General features: G+C 42.9%; 1 protein-coding gene across 3 annotated transcripts in view; it reads left to right on the top strand.

Annotated features, from left to right (window-relative positions):
• Positions 1-25,831, top strand: part of LOC124805316 — a 149,425-nt gene that overhangs the window by 25,942 nt on the left and 97,652 nt on the right. For all 3 annotated transcript variants that reach the window (XM_047265832.1, XM_047265834.1, XM_047265833.1), the window contains one exon: positions 14,448-14,694. In XM_047265832.1, the coding sequence (XP_047121788.1) occupies positions 14,448-14,694 (247 nt within the window). The remainder of the gene's footprint in view (positions 1-14,447; positions 14,695-25,831) is intronic.

The raw sequence follows: 25,831 nt of genomic DNA, 5'->3' as shown, positions 1-25,831 counted from the left end.
ATGATATTTGTAACAGAGTTCCATTATTGACATCAATATGAGGTGTGACACCTGCAAGCATGAACACATTCTTGTGTCCATTGTGGAATGGAAGCAGGCATGTTGCAAATGTTGCCTTGAGTAATTTCTTGCCTTGCCTTAAACATGTGCTTTGTCAGTTCTATGTGATTGCTAGCTATAGTCTAGAATGAAAATATACGTTTCCCAATACTTCCCAGACATGCTTTATGGATGACAAATCGGGTGACCACAATGTTCAGTCAAAGGTCGGTACATTTCTTAAGGCATTTTTGTTGTAAAGTGCAGTTTGGGGTCTTGAATTATCCTGCAGCAATACACCATTTGGTACCCTAATCATGAAGGGTGTGAGCAAAGGGCTTACTATTCCTGTCACATAATGGTGAGCATTTAGCTGCCTCCCCCCCACCCACCCCCTTTGAACAATTATCAAATCAACCCTTTTGTCGTGTCCAATAACTCCTCACTCAATGATTCCAGCCATTGTAAGGGTCTCAAGAATCGCATGTTCCTATGACTTTTCACCAGGTCGTCAAATCTACCACCAGACCTTGTGCACCCGATGCAGTGCAGTGCTTAAAGTATCAAAGATATTGTCACACCCCAGTTAGGTAAAATAGAAGGCAACATGCAGCAAATGCAGGAAATACAGATGTGATGTAGCGTTGTTGCGTTCAGTGCCACACTTCTATACGAACTGTACATGCAAATCATCCTGACTGGAACAGGAATTGCCATATGTTTTAGAATAAAATAAAAACCAAGAAACTAAAGTGACAGAGAGAATTCTGTATACTAAGACACAAAAGAATATAACTCTGATCTTCCATTGCTGCTGCTCTGAGAAAAGCTGTAATAAAAGATGGCACTGGGTGTACAACCAGAGGCAATAGATATTGTCACAAGTTCATGTACATGTAAATATATGTATAACAATGTCCATGCTGTTGAGCCTCCAGCTGCTTCCAATCAAATTCCAACCGAGGTCATGATCAAACAGCAGAGACAACTAACTCCTAACCAGAAAGGTGGATTTAGAAAGCTGTTCACCTGCATCCAAGTAGTCTCCATCACAACAACAAAAGGCAGAATTCATGCCCTGAAATAGTCAAAGTCCAAAGAAACTTAGTGTGAAACCATCATGTAGATTGAGATTAATATTAACACATGAAGATTACTCTGTGTCGTTCAGGTTAGCTGACCACTACATAGTCACTTGAGGATAGCAGTAAGGCCTCCTAGCTGTCAGAATGTCAAGTATGAGTGACCTCAGGGACTGGATAAGACTGAGTCCCTGGTGATGGCAGAGCCAGAGAATGATTCCAAATGATAATTAGCTTTTATTGGCAACTAAATCTACACAGCAAAGTGATGCAGTGACCAGTCAGGAACCTCTGAGGTGTCCAAATGTGTCATTGGTAGCACTGCCAGCAGCTGGCTGGGTTGGCCATGCTGAGTAGGTGGGATCAGCACAGGCTACCATTGGGAGCAGCCAACAGTGAGTGCTGACAGCAGGGGCCATGAGGTGGCAAGCCATGCTCAGCGTGGCCTACGATAAACCAAGGAACTCCAGGGATGATGGAATTGTTGCACTGTGATCAGATCCACTGGAGTGGATCAAGTTCAGTACTCAAGAGAATCATGCTAGCTAGTGCTGGCAGACCCACGACTGCTTCTACTAGCCAATGTGGATGGAGGAGGTAACTGCCTGGTGCTTAGATTGTGTTAGAGATGAACTGGAACAAAATTCAGGGTTTGAGCTGAAACACAGCACAGCACGTGTGGAAGCCACATCGGAAGCACAGTCTGACATCAGGACAGGACAGATCTAATGTCAGGTAACAAGTGATGAGTGCAAATGCTCCGTGGCTGGTTTGGAGGCCCAGATATACTTCCGTGGGTGGTGTTGTGGCAAAAAACCATACTTCTGGTCTCATACACCTGAGGAAGTGCTGCCCCAGGCATTGTGTATGGAGTAAGCTGTCCTTCAGTAAGGCATTTTGTGGAGTGAAGGACACCGAGGTAACACTGTTGCAGTGCCTGCCACTGTAATTTCAGAATGGGCCACCCACTTGTCCACCTGTTGTGGTCTGCTCAAGCTGATGCCAGTGACAATTCCTCCCAATTGCCATGAATTCAGTACTTTGAATTCCAATCTGCTGCTGTGATCTTACTATATTTACATCTAATGTAGGTTAATTCTTACAAAGAAGAAAACAGCAACCAGCCACTATTAATACTGCTATTTATTTAGGTAAATAGCGCCGTTACCGGTTTCGAACTGGCAAGTTCATCATCAGACGGCTGTTCACATGATTTTTCAAGATTTATCTTTTCAAGATGTATCTTGAAAAATCATCTGATGGTGAACTTGCCAGTTTGAAACCGGTAACGGCGCTATTTACCTAAATAAATAGCAGTATTAATAGTGGCTGGTTGCTGTTTTCTTCTTTGTAGTAATTAACCTACATTAATTTTACACAGCCACGGTCTCACCATGTCAGTTTTAGACAAAATAGTATATTTACATCATTCGGTTGTATTTACTTTTTTAGATTTCTAGTTTCATACACCTATTATGTACAATTTGTCTCCTATTCTAATTCAGCCACCATCCACAGCCTAGTGTCTTTTGGTGCATCACACTTACGTCACACCTGATGGCTGACCCATCGTGCTGGCAAGTAATGTATTGGGGCATCAGGAGGATGGTTAGTTCCTGCTAATAATTGACGTAGGCAGTACAAATGACGAGAATAATTTTTCTGTGCTGACATGGCTATATGTGCTGCTTTTAGCTTTGTTGAGAGAATTTCTTATGGTGCAGTCAAGAATATCATTCAGGTAATAGGTTAGGTCCTTTGCTGTTAAGACTCCACAAGGACTGACGAGCAGATACAGTGGATGATATGTTGGGTTCAGGGCTGTAGTCCCTGTTATTGCCACAGGAAGCCAAATAGTTGCTAGTGAAATGTTGTGTAGGATGTTCAGTAGTAAACCATTGCCTTGTAGCTCTGTCCACTCTGCCTCCCTTGTACGCTCTTGCTCCTAGCAAGCACTAACAGCCATTATCTTGTCATACACTTAATATACCCATTGCAGTCCTGCTTTCTGCAAATATAATTGGTTTGCAAGGATGTCCCATGACACCCTTCTGCATCTGTTCCCCCTAGAAACAGCTCCATTTTGCATGTGCTCATGACCGTTTGAACCACCAGTGCTACATTCTACAAAGGCATGACAACCAACGAGCTGTCCTACCGCATGAAAGGCCATCAACAAACTGTGGCCAAGAAACAGCTGGACCGCTCAGTTGCTGAGTACTCTGCCCGACACAGCATTCTTAACTTTAATTTCTGCTTCACAGCCTGTGCCATCTGGAGCCTTCCTACCAATGCCAGCTTTTCTGAATTGCACAGATGGAAATGTGCTCTGCAATATATCCTACATTCCTGTAACCGTCCTGGCCTTCACTTTCATTAGTCATTGTCTGTCATCCACTTATTCCCTTCTCTGTTCCCTCTCCACAGCCTACTAGTCCACCACCACATTCACGCCCACAGCCATTGACCTGTCATTGCACTCTTCATCCTAGCTAACAGTAAATAAATAAGTAAATGTCATGTGGCTCCACAATCTTGCATGCCTTTCAATTGGATGCCACTTGGGTGACTTGCATGTCCTGAAAGCCAACGGCACCTGGTTTTCCTGGATGGTCATCCATCCAAGTAGTAACCAGGCTCAATGTTGCTTAACTTCGGTAATTTGGTGGGAACCAGAGTTACCAATGTGGCAAGGCCATTGGTACTAGCTGACATTGCCCTCTGGGAAGTGGTGATGATCATGCACTCTAATGACTATGTTTCCATTTGGCTCCACATGCCAGATACACCAGCACCTGCCACTGAGCCCATATAAACTGATTAAAAAAGGGCCAGCTGGACACTTCACAGCAATATGGCTCTATTTCACCATCAGTCCAGCAGCCAGGACATAGTGCAAGTAGTCACTACCATCATAGTGAGAGTAGAAGAGTGAGTGTGCTGATTCCCCTACTTCATTGGTGCCTCCACGAGATGTCTCTTGCTCCACATGTGATCCATAGAAGTACACATTTCTACGCCAAATGCAGCACACTGACTCATTCATTCATGAAATTTATGTAATGATGTGAAAAAATGTTGATTTAATTAATTTACGTCAGTGGACATCAGTTGTCAGATAATTTAGTTAGTTTCAGCTCTGTTATAGCAGGAACAAACATGATGTATGGAACATAGTACTTTATGGAGCAACACATTGTGCACAGCACTGAACACATTGACTGGACTAATACAGCATAAAGAATAGGCTGTGTACTCCTTTGTGATCACTTAAATAATGCTGTTTCTTTGGTGGCTCACCAGAGTGTGCCAGGGGGTTGACACAGATGGCCTCTAGAAGTGAGCCTGTGAACTGTACGGATGCATGCTGTATGAAATCATGCACGTCATGAGTGAAGGAACATCACTCCGTCCTTCCAAGGGGTGGAAAAACCACATACATACATGCATTCATGAAGATAACTAGGCAGAGAAAAATGTGTGGTACAGAAAGAAAGCACTGGTACCTTGGGGGGGAAAACTGCTCTCACAAGGCACTCAGATTACGAGTCACGGAAAACACCAATGACAGAACTGACGTCCATTTCATCACCTGATGATGGCAGCTGCTGCAGCATATGCCGGGCAGGCACTGGCAAGTAGGGGCGGAAGACCTATATCTCTAGTGTCGATCATGTGTAGAATTTTGGAACACACATTATGTTTGAATATAATAACTTTTCTGGAGACTACAAATGTACTCTGTAGGAATCAGCATGGGTTTCGAAAAAGACGATTGTGTGAAATCCAGCTCGCGCTATTCGTCCACGAGACTCAGAGGGCCATAGACACGGGTTCCCAGGTAGATGCCATGTTTCTTGACTTCCACAAGGCATTTGATAACAGTTACCCACAGTCGCTTAATGAACCAAGTAAGAGCATATGGACTATCAGACCAATTGTGTGATTGGATTGAAGAGTTCCTAGATAACAGAACGCAGCATGCCATTCTCAATGGAGAGAAGTCTTCCGAAGTAAGAGTGATTTCAGGTGTGCCGCAGGGGAGTGTCGTAGGACCGTTGCTATTCACAATATACGTAAATGACCTTGCGGATAACATCGGAAGTTCACTGAGGCTTTTTGCAGATGATGCTGTGGTATATCAAAAGGTTGTAACAATGCAAAATTGTACTGAAATGGAGGAGTATCTGCAACGAATTGACGAATGGTGCAGGGAATGGCAATTGAATCTCAATGTAGACAGGTGTAATGTGCTGCGAATTCATAGAAAGAAAGATTCTTAATCATTTAGCTACAATATAGCAGGTCAGCAACTGGAAGCAGTTAATTCCATAAATTATCTGGGAGTAGGCATTAGGAGTGATTTAAAATGGAATGACCATATAAAATTAATCATCGGTTAAGTAGATGCCAGACTGAGATTCATTGGAAGAATCCTAAGGAAATGCAATCCGAGAACAAATGAAGTAGGTTACAGTACGCTTGTTCGCCCACTGCTTGAATACTGCTCACCAGTGTTGGATCTGTACCAGATAGGGTTGATAGAAGAGATAAAGGAGATTCAATGGAGAGCAGTGCGCTTCGTTACAGGATCATTTAGTAATTACGAAAGTGTTACGGAGATGATAGATAAACTCCAGTGGAAGACCCTGCAAGAGAGACACTCAGTAGCTCGGTATGGGCTTTTGTTGAAGTTTCGAGAACATACTTTCACTGAGGAATCAAGCAGCATATTGCTCCCTCCTACGTATATCTCGCGAGGAGACCATGAGGATAAAATGAGAGAGATTAGAGCCCATACAGAGGCATTCCGACAGTCTTTCTTTTGACAAACAATACGAGACTGGAATAGAAGGGAGAACTGATAGAGGTACTCAAGGTACCCTCCGCCACACACTGTCAGGTGGCTTGCAGAATATGGATGTAGATATAGATGAAGTAGTGATGAGGGTGTGGGTTAACGTGCCGTCCCCCCACTCGTGAGAGACCATAGGGCAGAACTGCGGATGGCATCTCAATAGCGACATCCTCGTTGAAGTCAGCAGTCAGTGCTGGAGGCATCAGCAGGGGAGTCAGAGAAGATTGGCCTCACAGCACCCAGCATTAGAGACAGCGGTAGCAACTGCAGCGTTAGGTGCAGTGGGGGCTGCACTGGCAGCAGCAGTCGAGGAGTGGAAACAGAGGCGGGAACCCCGGTCAGCGATCTGCCAGGCAGTGACCCCCTCTGCCGCATGAACCGGAACATCTGTGACGCAGGAACAGTCATCAGTAGTGATGGGGCAGAGCGAGGTTGTGGCCCCTCGAGAACAGGCCCTGCAGTGCTCAGCCACAGCTTGTCAAGGTGATGGGACGTTCGCCCATCAGGATTGCAGATGGCGCACAGGCTCCAGCCCCAGTGAAACTCGATGACAGCAGGAACTCAGTTCGGCTGCCTGTCAAAACTATGATCCCAAACAGCCTCACCCGACAAGAACCATTGTGGCGCCAGCAGATATGGTGTTGGATGCAGCAGGTAAAGGAGTGTCTGTGGTTGGCATACATGTAGCAGCTCTTCCCGGCTCTTGTCTGCCACCCTAGTGAAACGACGCAAACTCAAAAAACGGTATAAAGCAGCTTCAGGAGACCTGCCACATACATATTTCTGCATCTGAGTTTTAAAAGACCGAACCATGCTTTCGGCCTCACTATTAGAGTGAGGATGAAAGAGGGGAGCTGTGATATGGCGAACACCACTAGCCTGACAAAAGGATGCAAATACTCAAGAAACAAACTAGGGGCTGTTATTGGTAACCATGTCATATAGAAGTCCTTCAATTGCAAAAAATCTTAGAAAGGGCTGAAACAGTGGCTGTTGTGGATGTGGACTGGCAGTGCACCACGTAAGGAATTTTGGAATAGGTGTCCTTTATAATGAGCCAATACTGATTTAGGAAGGGCCGAGCAAAGTCGACAACGTGCCATTGGCCGGGGGTATACAGACAACCGCAGGCCACCTGTTGCTGAACACAGAGTGGAAGCAGCGATAAGGCATGTATTGTCCCCATCTGTTTCCGACCAACACACATGCCAATGACCAACATGCAGAAGCTGCATTCATTACAGCATAAGGAAGTGGGAATCACAACCAGAGGACCCGACTAGGTATGGGATCCACAGCAACAGCCAATTATGTTGTGGCACTAGTGATGGCAAAACCATTGACCATGTTATGGTTCTCAGTATCTAAATAAAATCAAAGCAACTCATCCTGATGGAGCGCCAGGTCTGGCCTGATAGGAAGGCGAGATAAGGCATCAGCAGTGCCTTATCACACCGTCGACCAGTAATGGATCTGATAATGATAACGGGAGGGGAAGAGAGCCCACTGCTGCAAACAGTGTGCCGACTTGTCAGGCATGGTAGCCAAAGGACGAGAAAGAGCCACCAATGGCTTGTGATTAAATGGAACTTAGAACCATAAAAGAAGACGTGAAATTTCTTGAGTGCAAACATGGTTACAAAAGCCTTTTTTCCGATCGGAGAATACCGCTGCTGAGTGGAAATTAAAGTCTTAGAAGCATGAGCAATGGGCTGTTCAGACCCATCCGCATATTTTTGCGCCAACACTGCACCAAGACCACGTTCAGAAGCATCTGTGGCCAACACGAGATGCTGACCTGTCTGAAAAATGGCCAGACACAGGGCAAGATTGTACTTGAGACCCACAGACTGCAAAACAGAAAACAATGATCAGAGATTGCTAAGGTGGTCTTTGATGGAAGAATCCAAAACAATGTATCGTCGAGGTAATTGATGCAGCTGATTACAGAGCCTATCACCTGTTCTTTTTTTTTTTAAAAAAAAAAAAAAAAAAAAAAAAAAAAAAAAAAAAAAAAAAAAAGTTTGAAAAATTGCAGGCGTACTAGCGACGCCAGAAGACAACTGTTGATAATGGTAAAGGCTGAAAGGTGCATTGACATCAAGAAGGTGCCTAGTGGTCTCATCCAAGGGGAGCTGGAGATATGCTTCCAATAAATCAGTCATATAAAAGTAGTGGCCACATGACAATTTTGCGAGCAACTCGTTGGGTGGGGCAAAGAGTATGTATCTATCATTAGACTGTTCATTAATCCTGACACTGAAGTCACCAAAGAGATGGAGCTTCTTAATGATGACCTATAGTGTAGCCTATTCACCGGAAGAAATAGTCCAAATGACATCGATCAACGTCAGATGGTCTAATTCAGCCTTGACGAAGTCACGCAATGTGAAAGGCACGTGTCGCACCCGTAAGAAACAAGGGGCCTGAAAACCAGTAGCACAACCTAGCCCAGGGGAAAAATAGATGAAAACTGAGAGCGGAAGGACTCCAGTTGCTGATACTTGATCTGATACTAAATTTACCTCATCAGCTACAGAGAAAAAAAAGGCATTAATCACATCTAACCTGAACAGGTCTGTGGTATAGGAATGATCCACAACAAGGAAAGTGAGGGGGCAAACAACAGTTTTGTAAGAGACAGGAACGGAGAACTGACCTAGGATCAGAATTTGCTGTTTATTGTAGATAAACTACTTCTGTGAAATGTGTGAAGGGGGGGGGGGGGGGGGGGGGTAGCCCAAGTTCATGTACATTTGTGAGTTTAGTAAAGTCACTGCAGCTCTTGTGTCCACTTGCATTTTTATTAAACACATGCAAGTCAATAATCAGTTTGTTCGGGGAAACAGTCATTGCACAGTCCATCGGTACTACTGTGTCCACCACGTTTGAAGAGGAGTTACGTTTGCTAGGGGGGCCACATGGCCACTGCTGTGATGCGGCCTGTTGCTGCTGTGGCTGTAATTGACACTGCCCCATACGATGCTGAGCTGAAGGTTGTACTGCTGCAACAGCTTCCCCGTCATCCCGAACACTTGTGGTGTGTCTAACAGGGGTTGACTGAGCAACCTCCGATCCCTCCTCCCAGGCAATAATCTGATTGCCTGTGGCCCGTGACACTTCAAAGGACTGTGCTATATTGAGCACATCCATAAGTGCCAGATTCTCACATTGAAGTGCTTTTTCACGGACTTCCCTATTGGGGCATGACAAATAATATCATCATGCACTGTGTGATCAGTGTAGGATTCATGATAAGTACCAGTTACAAATTTTCGATGACGGCTCAACCCCTGTAATTCTCCAGCCCAGGCTTTATAAGATTGGTTTGGGTGTTCCTGACAATAGTAAAATTTTACACGTGTTCTGTCACAGTAATAGGCTGAGAGAAGCTTGCACATTTCATCAAGTGATAAGCTGACCCGTTCTTGCAAAGGCACAAGTTGGAACAACAACTGATACATGTGCAGCGAAAACCAAGAAAGGGAAAAAGCCCTACACAGTTGCGCATAGCCCATGCAAAAAATGAGGAAATTTTGATGGAACCATGTCTCTTTGGAGTCCCAATCTTCAGCCAATTCACTTTATGCTGGAAAGGGCGATGGTTACATTGAGGTGAGAGTAACCTGCCGCGAACACGCAGACGCCACTTTGATTAACAGCAGTGGTGAGAGCCTGCCAACACGATATTAGGAGGTATCCCATGAGTTTTGGCTCATCAGTGTACAACATGAGACTTTCCTGTAGACAACAGCATTGTCAGCAAACAACTTCATTGTGTTGATAATGATGTGTGATTAATCATTTACGTCTCTTGAGAAAATTACAGCTTCTGTTATGCATCCTGGGGTCACACTCAATGTTGTTATTGTTTCTGTGGAACATTTGCCATCCAGTATAATGTTCTGGGTTCTATTAGTCAGCTGTTCATTTAACCAATCACGTGTCTGTAAATGTACTCCATATAATCCTGTATTGGCTGGGTTGACAGTGTGGTACAATGTAAATTCCCTTTCAAAAATATAAGTATAAAGCAGACTTGTTTTTCACACCAGGGTTTTCTTCTTCTTCTTCTTCTTCTTCTTCCATATATATATATAAACAAAGATTCTGTAAGTTACCAAACGAAAGCGTTGGTATGTTGATAGAAACAATAACAAACACAAACACACACACAAATTTCAAGCTTTTGCAACCCACGGTTGCTTCATCAGGAAAGAGGGAAGGAGAGGGAAAGACGAAAGGATGTGGTTTTAAGGGAGAGGGTAAGGAGTCATTCCAATCCCGGAAGCGGAAAGACTTACCTTGGGGGGAAAAAGGGACAGGTATACACTCGCGCACACACACACATATCCATCCGCACATAACAGACACAAGCAGACATATGTAAAGGCAAAGAGTTTGGGTAGAGATTTCAGTCGAGGTGATATGGATATATGTGTGTGTGGGGGGGGGGGGGGGGGGGCTGCGAGTGAGTGTATACCTGTCCCTTTTTCCCCCCAAGGTAAGTCTTTTCGCTCCCAGGATTGGAATGACTCCTTACCCTCTCTCTTAAAACCCACATCCTTTCGTCTTTCCCTCCCCTTCCCTCTTCCCTGAAGCTTGAAATTTGTGTGTGTGTTTGTGTTTCTATCAACGTACCAATGCTTTCGTTTGGTAAGTTACAGGATCTTTGTTTTTAGATATATTTTTTCCCACGTGGAATGTTTCCCTCTGAGTACATGCTGATTTTTCAAGAAAAAGCTTGTTGTCCTCTGGGCATTTCATAATGTTTCACCTTAGTATATGACCTGGATTTGTGCAAAACGCAGGTATCAGAAATAATGGTCTACAGTTTTCTGCTGGAGCTGGTCCTTTGTCCTTTTTGCAGACGGGAGTGACCTACGCTCTTTACTAGTCGTGTGAAACTATTCACTGGACAGCAGATTGTTGTCAAATGCAACTACAAAAGAGTCTAATCCTGCTGCAGCCTATTCAAAGTAAAATCTGATTAGAATTCATCAGGATGTAGTGCCTTGTTTACTTTGAATAGCCTTGTTTTTTCAGTGCTAGAGGGTGCTTATATCAGTGTCTTACTTATGAATCTGTGTAACAATCAAACATAGGTACAGTGGTGTCCCTGTGGTGAATAAAGTAATAAAACCAGGATTTAATATTTTTGCTTTGTGCGTGCTGCCTTCAGTTTCAGCATCGGATGGATTGATAAGATACTATCTGAGAGGTTTCAGGCTGTTAATAGTCAGTGAATGTGGCTAAGAACCTCCTAGGATTTTCTGATAGATCTTTCACTAGTACTTGACTGAAAGTTAGTTAGGTTTCACGCATAGCCCTTCTTATAGGTGCATGTGTTTCTATTAAGTTTTCTCTGAGTCTTGGACTCAATTCCTCTATTTCTTTTTCTCTTTGAAAGAACTAGGTAGATATGGATTGTGGTCACTGAAAGGAATAGCTGATGTTCACGCGTAACTGGATGCTAGATTGATCACTATCGACCATCTTCGTTATGGACACTTTAGTTTGCAGCTATTGTGGAGTGGTAGGGCCGACACCTGTTACAAAGACCTACAGATCTTGGCAACTACGCTTGTTTGCTAATATGGTCAGCAGAGAACCGTGGTCTGGAACCAAGGAGTCATCCTGTAGTGACTGGCAGGTTGTCGCCAGGCTGGAGCTCTCTCACGAGCGAGGCTATCTGTTGGTTTTGGCAGAGAGGTCAACACCATACATGTAATGAGTAGTGTTGAAGCCTTGCCTCTTGCTCACTGATAATGAGACAGAACCATTAGGGCATGCCTCTCCTGCTTGTGCAACAGTCTCCTTTGCTGAGGTCTAGGAACCAACAGACGGGAAAGAAGGCGCTATTAGTTGTAGTCAGTTTCAGTGCTAGGCATGTAATGGTGTCTCTAAGGGAAATAATATCAAGGGAGGAAAGCTAACCAAATGTGCACTGGATGTTTATCCCAGTAAGAATTACCTACCAGTTGGAGGCCATACTGGAAGCAATTTACAGCATTGATTTCTGTCAGCTGCAGATCACCCTGTTGGCACCAACAATTTCTGCCACATAGGTCCTGAGACTGGATAGTGACTGTCTGAAAATATTTAATCTCAACTGCTAGTGTTTGCAGCAAAGTCTCAGGACTTCTCTCTCTACTAGAAGGCAGTTGCCACATCATACTAGGAACAGAGGGTTGATTGAAACCTCGTGTAGAGAGTAGGAAATTTCTGATAACACATGGAATGTATATCGAAAAGGTAGGAAAAGATGACACATTGAGTTGAGTTGCAGATAACCACAACAAAAAGACATCTACACATTAGCATTCGACCAGCTCCACCATCAGAAAAGGAGACACCCATCCATTCACACAAGCAAGCACACGTCACACACACGTCTACTATCTCCAGCAGCTCAGACCAGAATGCAACTGTCACATGCAACAGAACCAGCAATCTGGAGGGAGGCGGGGAAGGGAAGGGAAAGCAGAGTACGGGTGGTGTGAGAGAGGAGCGCTGTCTGGCGGAGTGTGCAGGGGCTAGACTGCAAGCAGGTGCAGGATCAGGAAGCTGTGGGGCAGGAAGGTGGGGGAGTGGAAAAGGAGAGGAGCTGGGAAGGGGAAAGACAGGCAGGCTTGTTGGCAGAGAAACTATTGAATGGAGGGCACTGGGCCAGTTGGTTACCATGGGTCGAGTTGGGATAATTTTGGGAGAGTTGAATGTGTTGCTAGGATAACCCCCATCTGCACAGTTCAGAAAAGCTGATAGTGAATGGAATGGGATGATATAAATGCTTGGGTAGGAAGCAGCTATTGATATCAAGCATGTTATGTTCAGCTGCATGTTGTGCCACGGGTTGATCCACTTCACTCTTGGCCACAGTTTGGCAGTGACCATTCATGCTGGTGCACAATTGAGTGGTAGTCATACCAGTATAAAAAGCTGTGCAATGATTGCAGCAGAGCTGGCATATGTCACGGCTGCTTTCACAGGTGGCCCAGCTTCTGATGAGGTAGGATAAGCCTGTGACAGTACTGGAATAGGAAGTGCTTGGTAGGTGGATTGGGTAAGTCTTGCACCTGAGTCTTCCACAGGGATATGATCCCTGTGGCAACAGGTTGGGCTTAGGAGTGGCGTGGGGATGGAGTAGGATGTTGTGGATGTTTGATGGGTGACGGAACACCACTTTGGGAGAGGTAGGAAGGATCTTGCGTAGGATACATCAGTTCAGGGCACGATCATAGGTATTCAAAGCCCTGATGAAGGACGTGATTCATTTGTTCCAGTCCATGGTGGTAATGGGTGATGAAGAGGAAAGTCCTTTGTAATTGGTGCTTGGGGTGGTGGGAAGATTGGGCATGTGAGGGGGAAATGGCACAAGATATCTGTTTGCGGATTAGGTCTGGGGTATAATGTCTGTCTATGAAGGCCTTGGTGAGACACTCAGCGTTCTGGGCAAGAGAGATCTTATCACTGCAGCCATAAAGTTTTAATTATCAACTCAAAAAATAATGTTATCCAGTTATTTTTGTGTTTGTTTGCAGGTACATGTCTGCAGACCTGCTACATAATGAAATCTCTACATCACAGTGCCATAAAATGCCACTGGAGGAGCCAAAACAGTGATGCAGCTCCTTGGTAGAGTGAAATTGGTCTGCGCCTTTTTGTTTTGTCTATAGCAGAATGTTACATACTGGGACAAAGAAATTTCAGTGTGTACCAGGAATGCAGCAATTATCTTCAAACAAACAAAAAATTAATGATATGGCACTATTTTTTGCAGATGGTAATTAAAACTTTGACTATCCCTCATGTTTTAGACCTCCTAGCTACGAACAGACCTAGTCATTTTGAGTGTGTCACCAATGAGAGAAAGGATAGCAACCATGATACTATCATAGGAACAATGGTTGCCAAAGGCAAAAGGTCATCAAGAAAGCTAGGAGAGTATTTGTGTTTGGTTGAGCTAGACAGGAACTTACTAACAACCTATTTAAAAGTCAAACTGACATCATTTATTCTGGCTAAGGCAAACAGAGAGCAGTTCTGGTTCAACCTGTGGCCTAAATAAATACTTACCAATTAGTAAAAACTGGTGAATCCACCTTGGTTTAGTGATACTATTTAGAGAATGTTGCAAAAACGGGCGCTACTACACTCACGCTACAAAAGAAGAGACTGCATTTTTATATGACTTGCTTTTGTGGCCAACCTGTGACACAGTCTTTTGGTGATCACAGGCATGTTAACATTAACATCACAGTCTATTTGGACTACAAACTGTTGGACTATCCTGTAGTTGTGCCCATATCACTTAATTGAGGTGGCCTAGTTCTAAAAAAGAAATTTGTAATTTGAGTTTTGTTTTCAAAAATTGCTTCATTTTCATGCATGCTTTTCACATGTCTTAACACACATCAGTAAAACAAATAATTTACAGTAAGATAATAAATTATAAAACTTGTTTTCAGCAACACCTACGTGTATCTCACGTGTTTTATGTGACATTGAACGCACAGTGGCACGTATTCCACCTGAAGTATGTGAGAAAGATGTTACTCATGGTCATGGTGATGCCAGAGTCAGACATGTAGTGCAAGCTCCCCCACCAGAACTACTGGAAGAACTGAGAAGAAATGTGGAGCATATGGAGCATAGGTCACGTCAGTTGCATTCAACTTGCGAAGCCTTACGCAAAGATCGCGACCAGCTTAGACAGTAAGTACTAAAACTGAGATGCTAATGTCTGTACTAAAACTTGATGCGAATGTCATGTTGAAGTGTTGAGTCTGTCCATGAGACTTGCATGGATAGCTCAATTGAAAGAGCACTGCCCACAGAAGGAAAGGTTTGGTTATCTTCCCAACACCTTGTTGTGGCTTTCTACACATTTTTAAAGGCTTAAAGCCTATGTAGTATCATCCCACTGTTGTTGTTGAAGTGGGATTAATAAATCGTGAAAAGTTGTAAACTTTCACCTTGCTGATGGATGATGTCTTCGACAAACTACTTTGGAAACATTGGTATTCAGAATTTGAAAGACCACTCTTGTAGCACTCTATTACATTGCAGCATATGAGATTATGACCCATATGCATCTGATCATAATGATACCCAGAAATGTCAAGGCCGATTGGTGAGTGACATATTTAAGGATATAAGTGAGTGTTACTAACTGAGTCTAATAATGAAAGAATAAACAAACAAATTATTTAAGCATATAATGTAACTGGATGGATAAAAAATCTACTTACCAAACAGCGGGAGCAGAAAAAAAAAACACACACACACACACACACACACACACACACACACACACACACAGGTTTAACTTACACAAGCTTTCAGAGCCAGTAGCTCCTTCATACAGCAGAAGAGTTGGAGAGAAAAGAAAAGGGGTGAAGGAAAAGCACTGGAGAGGTCTAGGGAAGGGATATAGTTTGGAAAAGTCGCCCAGAACCCTGGGTCAGAGGAGACTTACTGGACAGGATGAGAAGGAAAGACTGATTATTGGGGACTGCATTGGACGAGGTCTGAAAGCCTGAGAGCTTAAAGTTGAAAGACAGGGTAATATGCAAGACAGAGATCACTACTAAAATATCATGCACAAGGTAATAAGAGTGAAAAACTAAGTTCATTGTATGTAACAGAGTTGGGAGGGAGGACGACAAAAAATAGACGGGGCAGAAAATGAAAGATGTAGAAAACTAAAATTGAGTGAAGAAAGGGGTAGTTACCGTGAGAAAATGCTGAGACAGAATGAATTAACATAAATTAAAGCCACTTGGGTGGCAAGACCAGAGGACATTTTGTAGTGCTAGTTTCTACCCGCGGAGTTCTGAGAAACTGGTGTCTGAGGGAAGAATCCAGATGGCACATGTGGTGAAACAGGCAGCGAGGTCACGACTGCCTTGTAGAGCATGCTCTGCAACAGGATATTATATGTTGCCAGTATAAACCCGTCGCCTATTCCCATTCATTCTGACTGATAACTGCGTAGTAGTTATTCTGATGGAAAAGGCTGAACAGTATTTACATAACAGCGGGTATATGATGTGTCATTTCACAGATGGCTCTCCCTTTGATAGTATGTTATGCTAGTGACAGGGCAGGTATAGGTGGTGATAGGATGGTGCATAGGGCAAGTCTTGCAGCAGGGGCGGTCACAGGGGCAGGATTCATAGGGTAGGGAGATGGGTGCAGGACAGCATAGGGTCTCACAAGGATAGTGCAGAGATTGGGAGGGTGATGAAAAGAAAAGCTGCTCTAGAAGTGGTGGGCAAAATCTCAGACAGAATTGATCTCCTTTCAGAGCATGATTTAAGGAAGTCAGGGCCTTGTCGAAGTAGTTGATTAATACACTACTGGCCATTAAAATTGCTACACCAAGAAGAAATGTAGATGATAAACGGGTATTCATTGGACAAATATATTATACTAGAACTGACATGTGATTACATTTTCACACAATTTGGATGCATAGATCCTGAGAAATCAGTACCCAGAACAACCACCTCTGGCCGTAATAATGGCCTTGGTACGCCTAGGCATTGAGTCAAACAGAGCTTGAATAGTGTGCACAGGTACAGCTGACCATGCAGCTTCAACACGATACCACAGTTCATCAAGAGTAGTGACTGGCGTATTGTGATGAGCCAGTTGCTCGGTCACCATTGACCAGACGTTTTCAGTTGGTGAGAGCTCTGGAGAATGTCCTGGCCAGGGCAGCAGTCAAACATTTTCTGTATCCAGAAAGGCCCGTACAGGACTTGCAACATGTGGTCATGCATTATCCTGCTGAAAAGTAGGGTTTTACAGGGATCGAATGAAGGGTAGAGCCACGGGTTGTAACACATCTGAAATGTAATGTCCTCTGTTCAAAGTGCCGTCAATGCGAACAAGAGATGTCCGAGACGTGTAACCAATGGCACACTATACCATCACACCGGGTGATACTCCAGTATGGCGATGATGAATACACGCTTCCAATGTACGCCATTGCAGGCACTCCTACCTGTGATGCATCGTCAAGGGTAACCACAGCCATGGTCTCCGAGCTTATAGTCCATGCTGCTGCAAACGTCATCAATCTGTTCGTGCAGATGGTTGATGTCTTGCAAACGTCCCCATCTGTTGACTCAGGAATCGAGACGTGGTTGCACGATCCGTTACAGCCATGCGGATAAGATGCCTGTCATCTCGACTGCTAGTGATACGAGGCCATTGGGATCCTGCACGGCGTTCCGTATTCCCCTCCTGAACCCACCGATTCCATATTCTGCTAACAGTCATTGGATCTCGACCAACGCGAGCACCAATGTCGCGATACGATAAACCGCAGTCGCGATAGGCTACAATCCGACCTTTATCGAAGTCGGAAACATGATGGTACGCATTTCTCCTCCTTGCAGGAGGCATCACAACAATGTTTCACCAGGCAACACTGGTCAGCTGCTGTTTGTGTATGAGAAATCAGTTGGAAACTTTCCTCATGTCAGCACGTTGTTGGTGTCGCCACCGGCACCAACCCTGTGTGAATGCTCTGAAAAGCTAATCATTTGCATATCACAGCATCTTCTTCCTGTCAGTTAGATTTCATGTCTGTAGCCCGTCATCTTCGTGGTGTAGAAATTTTAATGGCCAGTAGTGTACATTTAAGACCAGGATAATACAGAGTGACAAGTGGTGTGCTCCGAAGTTGTTTTTAATAGGCATCAGTAGTACCAGGATTGGATGTGATGGCATGGGAAATTAGCTATTGGACTAGGATGGTGGGGTAATTACAACCAGTGAAGGCTGAGGTGAGAATAGTGGTGTATTGCCTTAAAGAGTCTGCATCCAAACAAATATGCTTGCTGCAGAGGGACAAGCAGGTTTCAAGAAACAGAATCTGGGACCTTAGTTTTGATAGTGCAAAAGCATGTTTTTGGGAAGAACAGGTGTAATATGTGATGCGATTCATTATGGCCATATGAAGTAAAGGCAATTTTAAGAGGTAGAGGTTGGAAAAGGATAGGAAACCAGAAGAAAGGCAAGGAAAAAATTCGGAAAAATCAAGAACAGACAACTGTTAGCAAGAGGCAATGAGTGGACGAGGATTTCTCACCAGAAGAGTGGTCTACCAGATAAAGAGAGAGAGAGAGAGAGAGATTGGAAAAGGAAAACATCGATAGGCAAAGTCATGAAATGAGACAGCCTTTGTAAAAACCAGGCAAACAGAAAGAGGCAGTCATAGGAGGAACTGTAAACTACTTTGCTTGGGGAATAAAGTAATGTAGGATACGGCAGTAAAAGTCGATCAGAGCAGTTTGGAGAAAAACAAACACACAGAAACGTGAAAGAATTGCTTATAAACAACGTAAGTGAAGGGTGAGAAAGAAAATAGATGTCAAATTTACAAATAAATTGGCGGGATGTGAGGTAACGGGCGAGTTGTGGCGCCCTGAAAATATTCTAAGTTCAGAGTTGGCGGCCACCGCTCGGGAAGGCGCGGCTCATTAGCAAGCGCGTGATGCCACGCAATGGCCAGACCACGTGGTCCATCAAGCACATAGCTGGGAATTCCATTGTGACACTGTGTCAATGAAGGAGACACGCCGAGAATGCCAAAGATGGCGGACATAGAGAAACCATCATGGCAGACATTTCACAGTTCGTATGGAAATTAATAGTAACCAGATGAATCATGATACCTCAAAAAGAAACATGTGCATTACCATTATTTTCACAACAATTCTGATGGTGTAATCAGATTTTCAATAATATCTTTATTAGTTTAAAGTTCAGCATCTGACAGTAAATTATACAAGTAACACCTAGCAATAAATTTCCAAAATCTAAACGCTTCATCCGATTTCGTTGGTCGACGTGTCTTTAGAAAGCTATTAGTGTAAACCTAAATTGGTATAAATTACAGGCATGTAACTTGAATAGTACATGAGTTATTGGAGGTCAAAGTGGCTGATTACTATCAATGGCGTCAGGCCATAAGTACTCCACAGTTACACGAAAAAACGGTAGCAGCCTGCTTATAAATATATTTATTCATCTATGTCTTTGTTTATATCTGATATATACTATTCATTAAGGAATTGATTAAATATTTACTGTGTTTTAGAAAGCACAGAGACATTAGGCTACTGGCCTACCTTTTGTTCTATTCCTTTGATATATGTTTATTTAATTTGTTTATGTATCTAATAATGCGTGTTAGAGCGTGTTTATGGTCCAGCCGTAGAAATATTTATTTAATTTCAAGTAGTTAAATGTAAATCCAGTATTTCGTATGTGCTTAAATATGTTTGTGAGTGTACATTGTCTTGGAGACATGGATGGAGCGCTCTAGCCAATCATAGCACTCGTTTAATGGTGAGACTGTATGGAATTGGGGGAAAAGAATTGTTTCCGGAGAGGACACAAGGTAGTTCTGACAGTGGGGCTGTTCTGGACGGTATGGCACAGGACATGGGAAGTGCTGGACGCGACGGATGCAGAGTCGGCGGAAAGACTTGGACAGTGGAGCCGTTTGCGCGTGGTTGTGGAGGATAGAAATATTTCGGAGTGCCGACCTGTGCTGTTGTGTGATTTCCATGGCTTCTGCAGTGAAGTCGCAGTATGCATTCAGAAGTGAATATATTGCGAGCTGTGTTGTTGTTCATAACTAATTACATGAAGTAGAAATCTATTGTTTTCCTGTTGTTCAACTTATACAGTATAACCTCGTTAGCGTGAACTCGCATAAGACGAACTTGCAGTTAACATGACAAAAATATTGGTCCCACCAGGAATACATTAGTTCTTATGGTATGTTTTATCGGTTAACACGATTTTCAGTTAAGGTGAATTACGAATTCTGTTTCAGTTCCTAGCGTAATTAAATTTCACCTTAACACAAACTTCTGACCTTACAGTATTCTAAAGTGTAATTTTTTTTTCCAAAATCAACATAGGAAATGTAGCTACAAAGCTAATTATACTTACTGTTGACTTGTTTTTAACATATTGTAGGTCGGTAGCCGCAATTATCACCTCAGCAATCAGCGTATGCTGTACATTGTAAGACATTCCATAATGTGTGCAGCAGCATTTAGGAATGTACTGTGCCAGATTTGACAGGTGTTCTGTTAGTCGTAGCCGTATCAAGTTGGAATGCTGAATAAAAACTACAGTTACAGCTGGTACCATAGCACTTGGAAATGGCAAAGAGGAAACGGACAGCTCTAAATGTACAGTTAAAGCTTAAGATTCTAAATGAAGTGGACCATGGTACCAAGAAAACAGCAATTGCAGAGCAGTTTGCAGTACCTAAATCTACTTTATTCCATTAGAACTACTGATGGCCTTGGGAGAGCCAGTCATGACAAAACTCTACCATCTGGTGAGCAAGATGTATGAGACAGGCGAAATACCCACAGACTTCAAGAAGAATATAATTATTCCAATCCCAAAGAAAGCAGGTGTTGACAGATGTGAAAATTACTGAACTATCAGTTTAATAAGCCACAGCTGCAAAATACTAACGCAAATTCTTTACAGACGAATGGAAAAACTGGTAGAAGCGGACCTCGGGGAAGATCAGTTTGGATTCCGTAGAAATGTTGGAACACGTGAGGCAATACTAACCTTACGACTTATCTTAGAAGAAAGATTAAGAAAAGGCAAACCTACGTTTCTGGCATTTGTAGGCTTAGAGAAAGCTTTTGACAACGTTAACTGGAATACTCTCTTTCAAATTCTGAAGGTGGCAGGGGTAAAATACAGGGAGCGAAAGGCTATTTACAATTTGTACAGAAGCCAGGTGGCAGTTATAAGAGTCAAGGGGCATGAAAGGGAAGCAGTGGTTGGGAAAGGAGTGAGACAGGGTTGTAGCCTCTCCCCAATGTTATTCAATCTGTATATTGAGCAAGCAGTAAAGGAAACAAAAGAAAAATTCGGAGTAGGTATTAAAATTCATGGAGAAGAAGTAAAAACTTTGAGGTTCGCTGATGACATTGTAATTCCGTCAGAGACAGCAAAGGACTTGGAAGAGCAGTTGAACGGAATGGACAGTGTCTTGAAAGGAGGATATAAGATGAACATCAACAAAAGCAAAACGAGGATAATGGAATGTAGTCAAATTAAATCGGGTGATGCTGAGGGGATTAGATTAGGAAATGAGACACTTAAAGTAGTAAAGGAGTTTTGCTATTTAGGGAGTAAAATAACTGATGATGGTCGAAGTAGAGAGGATATAAAATGTAGACTGGCAATGGCAAGGAAATCGTTTCTGAAGAAGAGAAATTTGTTAACACCGAGTATAGATTTAAGTGTCAGGAAGTCGTTTCTGAAAGTATTTGTATGGAGTGTAGCCATGTATGGAAGTGAAACATGGACGATAACCAGTTTGGACAAGAAGAGAATAGAAGCTTTCGAAATGTGGTGCTACAGAAGAATGCTGAAGATAAGGTGGGTAGATCACGTAACTAATAAGGAGGTGTTGAATAGGATTGGGGAGAAGAGAAGTTTGTGGCACAACTTGACTAGAAGAAGGGATCGGTTGGTAGGACATGTTTTGAGGCATCAAGGGATCACAAATTTAGCATTGGAGGGCAGCGTGGAGTGTAAAAATCGTAGAGGGAGACCAAGAGATCAATACACTAAGCAGATTCAGAAGGATGTAGGTTGCAGTAGGTACTGGGAGATGAAGAAGCTTGCACAGGATAGAGTAGCATGGAGAGCTGCATCAAACCAGTCTCAGGACTGAAGACCACAACAACAACAACAACAACAACAACAAATCTACTTTATCTACGATTATTAAGAATCGAGAAAAAATTATTAATGCTGCGGCATCAGGGCATCAGATTCTGGAGACAAATCTAAACGACTTCATACCACCAAGTATGAAGACATCGAGACGTTACTGCTAGAACGGTTCAATGATATTCGTGCACCTAACATACCTTTAACTAGCCCTGTGATTCAGTCAAAAGCAAATTATATTGGTAAAGATATGGGCATCAAAGACTTCCATTGTTCTGCTGGTTGGTTGTATCGGTTCCAAAACAGACATTCAATTTCATCTATACAAATTTGTGGTGAAGCAAATAAAGTTGATGACGAATGTGCGAACAGCTGGTTACATGAATTCGACCGAGTGAGGGAAAAGTATGCCTCGTGTGATGCGTTTAATGTGGATGAAACTGGATTCTTCTACAATCTTTTTCCAAATCACACCCTGGGGATAAAAGGTGATAAGTGTCACGGTGGAGCATGAAGCAAACAACGTGTGACTGTCGTACTGTGCTGTAATGCTGACGGCAGTGAGAAGTTTCGTCCCTGAGTTATCGGTAAATGTGAGAAACCAAATTGTTTTAAAAACATAAATATGGACATGACCTTGCATCTACTCTCACGACAAGAAACCTTGGATCGATGGCACATCATTTTGCAAGTGGCTTCTTCGTCTCAACAGTTGAATGGTTGCTCAAAATAGACATGTTCTTCTTACACTCGACAGATGTACTGCCCATAATGTTCATGATCTGAACCTATCCAACATAAAGGTTCAGTTTTTTCCACCCAACGCCACAAGCCGCCTTCAGCCTTGGGACCAAGGCATAATCTCTCTCATAAAGAGAGCTTATTGTAAGCGACTTGTAAGAGCTGCAATTCGTGCTGCTGAAAACAATAGTGCAATGCCAAATTGGAATCTGCTTGACGCAATAAAAGCCATCGCAGCAGCCTGGAACTCAGTATCACCACGTCATATAGGGAAGTGCTTTAACAAAGCCTGGAGACATAGCAACACTGATGATGTCCACGAGTTAGAAGATGTCACTTCACCTGATGAATGCACAGTTCTGCAGGATGTTGCGAACCTTGATATTACTTTTGAAGAATTCATTAGTGTAGACGACGATGTTGCCGTATGTGCTTCTGTGGAATCGGATGTGCCAGAAGCTGTGAATGAGGTGCAAGAAGGGCCATCAGAAAAAAGTGAAGAGGAAGAGAGTACAGATACCATTCCACCTACCCATCAGGAGATTTTTACTAGAGCCTTAGACTGTTTAGAATGGTTCGCTTCAACATCCGACGTCACTGCTGGGTTTACGGATGCTATCATTACAGTTGGTTGTGAAATTACAAAATATTATCGTTCCCATGAACATCAGCGAACCGTGACCGAATTTTTTCTAAGAAAGTAACGTACATAATTTGTGAGTACTTGGATTTTACAATCACTTTATAGTGTTATAAGTCTACAATAACGTGATTAATTTTTTAACTTGAACTCCTGATTTTTCGGTCCCTTCGGATTCGTGTTAACGAAGTTTTACTGTATTTCATTTAATTGCAGGACCATCGACACCAATAATTGTTTTGCCAAAATATACCGCTTTCTCAAAAGTACTTCTACTATCGTACTCATCATTTAAAGTCGTTAAGATAGTACCTGCAGATTTTATTTAATTGCAGTATTTCATTTATAAATTTATATGTTACTTTCATAATTCGCAATTGCCAAGTGATGGAAACCTTCGACCGTTCGATTAATGTGTGCGTTCTTACTGTATACTGTAGACTCAGCAGAATTTGACCTGTAATGTGGCAACTACGTATCCCAGCCCCTAGACAATGAAACCAGCCAGAATTTTTAATATTTCAATGTTGAGTCGGAGGGTATGTAGCTGAGGGTCACCTGATTACATTCACTTTATTATTTTGAAAGCCCGCAATTGGGGGTTTCTCATCCGGAATTTGTGCCCTGTAAAGTGGTAATTCATTTGCTCTCTGTTATTCAGCATACTATGCGAAGTGTAAAAAAAAAACTTTGCAAAACCAGTAGAGATTTCTGCAGAGTGAACCTCTCATAAAACACAGTGAGAGATCGTTTTTTTCTTCGCAAGTAGGCTTCTGAAAATAGTGAAATTACGCAGTAATTTTCACAACCAACACATGCTATCTATCGATAGAGGTCTTAATCTATCACGTTAAAGGCAATTTGCATGGGAGCTCAGTGTCTAAAGAAGTTGAGTGCAGGGAACAGTAGCGGTTAGTGCGGTTAACGGACAGTGGTATCAGAGACGGTTGGAATACGCGGTAACCGGCGGCAGCTACAATTACATCAGGTGACTTCTCCAGTGGCGGACGCAGTCCAGCAGCAGTACAACGGCAGTGTCTCCGAGTACTCCAGGGCAGTCTTCAATGTCGGCTTCCACTACAACAGACGGCATCATATGGCAGAGGGAACCATCTCAGACCAGATAAGTGCCTGTGCAAATAGTGAGACAACGTGTGACTCTGAAGTTCAAGTTCCACTTATAGATCTTCCGAATATAAAACAATCCCCTAGTACATGTAATTTTGAAAACGGAAGTGAGCCGGTTAGTCCGAAATCAGAGCGCGAAAGTGTAACTAGTAGGAATTCAGGCAAGGAGAATGAATGTGGGGAAAATATGATGTCTCAGCTATTGCAAATGATCCAGGGAATGGCAAATAATATCAGTGCAGTTTGAACAGAAATGAGTACACTGCGAACAGGTATGGGCACATTGCAAACAGTTACGGATACAGTTCGGACTGATATGGGTACAATGTGAACTGAAATAGGTTCCACTGTGAAAGATGATGTTGAAAAAATTATGGGTAAAATTGAAAAAGCAATTGATGATAAATTAAAATGTGTTCGAGTGGATATGGGGGAAATTACAGTCAAAATTGTAATAGTAAAATCTAAAATCGAATCGGTGGAGAAAGATATTGGGGAGAAAACGGATAAGGTGCTGACAGAACTTGGGACAAGGTAAGCGACTGTATAAAAGCACAAGATGCTCATAAAAGCGATGTAAATTTAGCAATTAGTGACATTGCCAATCGTGTAGATGAGGGGGAGAAAGAAATGGGGAAAATTAAAGAAAAGATAGAGTCCAGTATCACTAGTGAAAATGAATTTAAAAAACAAATGCGACAGATAAAAAGTGAATTAAATTTGTTAGCCTCCCAACAGGCCACGACGGTTGTAAATATCCCTTGGGCAAATACCGGATCTGTGAAATGTTGCACAGATGATGGAAGATATCACCCATGAAATTTCTTGGCTGCATGTAGGGACACTTTTGTTCATGGCATGTCGACGAAGCAAAAATAAAATAAGTTAAATGGCATTTGGAGGGAGACCCACAGTCTAGGGCAAATGTTAAATGTAGTTCGTGTGAATCATATGAAGAGTTCAAAAAGTGTTTTTTGAATAAATTTTGGAGAGAGGCGAAATAGACGCGGATCCAAAATGAATCTTTAAACGGGCTGTGTTACAGGTACGGTAACGGGATGATGAGAGATTTTTGCAAACGCGAACGTGGCAAGCTTATGCATGTGAAACATCCATTTGGGGTTTTAATGGAAATCACCAAGTTAAAAAGGTGATTACCCGAAGATTTGCAGTGGGATCTTGTCCATAGTCCATGTGATTTCGTGGACGAATTTCTTGAATTTGTAGAAAAATTAGAGAGCGCTTTGAAGTTGAAACCTCAGAGCAAACCCGACAGTAGTTATCAAAATGGGAATCCAGATAATCATCGCCAAAATAATAATCGTGAGAGAAATCAAAGGAATTTTCAGGGAGATAGTAGCTGGAATGAGCAGAATGGTTGGAGAACGAACAGGAGTGATGATTTCCGTGAGTGGGACCTAAGTACAGAATGCAGATTTGATGGGAGAGATTTCGCGCAAAGTGCAATCGTGTAACAACCGGTCGGGAAACATGTTCGCCACATCTCAGGTCCGGGGATGGCGATCTGAACAGACGATGAAAAGGACTGGAGATAATGGTAGAAATGTTGATAGGTTTGGAGAAAGGCAACAAATATGTAATATG

Source organism: Schistocerca piceifrons, chromosome 7 (genome assembly GCF_021461385.2).
Source record: "Schistocerca piceifrons isolate TAMUIC-IGC-003096 chromosome 7, iqSchPice1.1, whole genome shotgun sequence".
NCBI classification, from domain to species: Eukaryota; Metazoa; Arthropoda; class Insecta; order Orthoptera; family Acrididae; genus Schistocerca; species Schistocerca piceifrons.
Note: the sequence above shows the minus strand (reverse complement) of the source record. Positions and strands in the feature narration are given on the sequence as shown.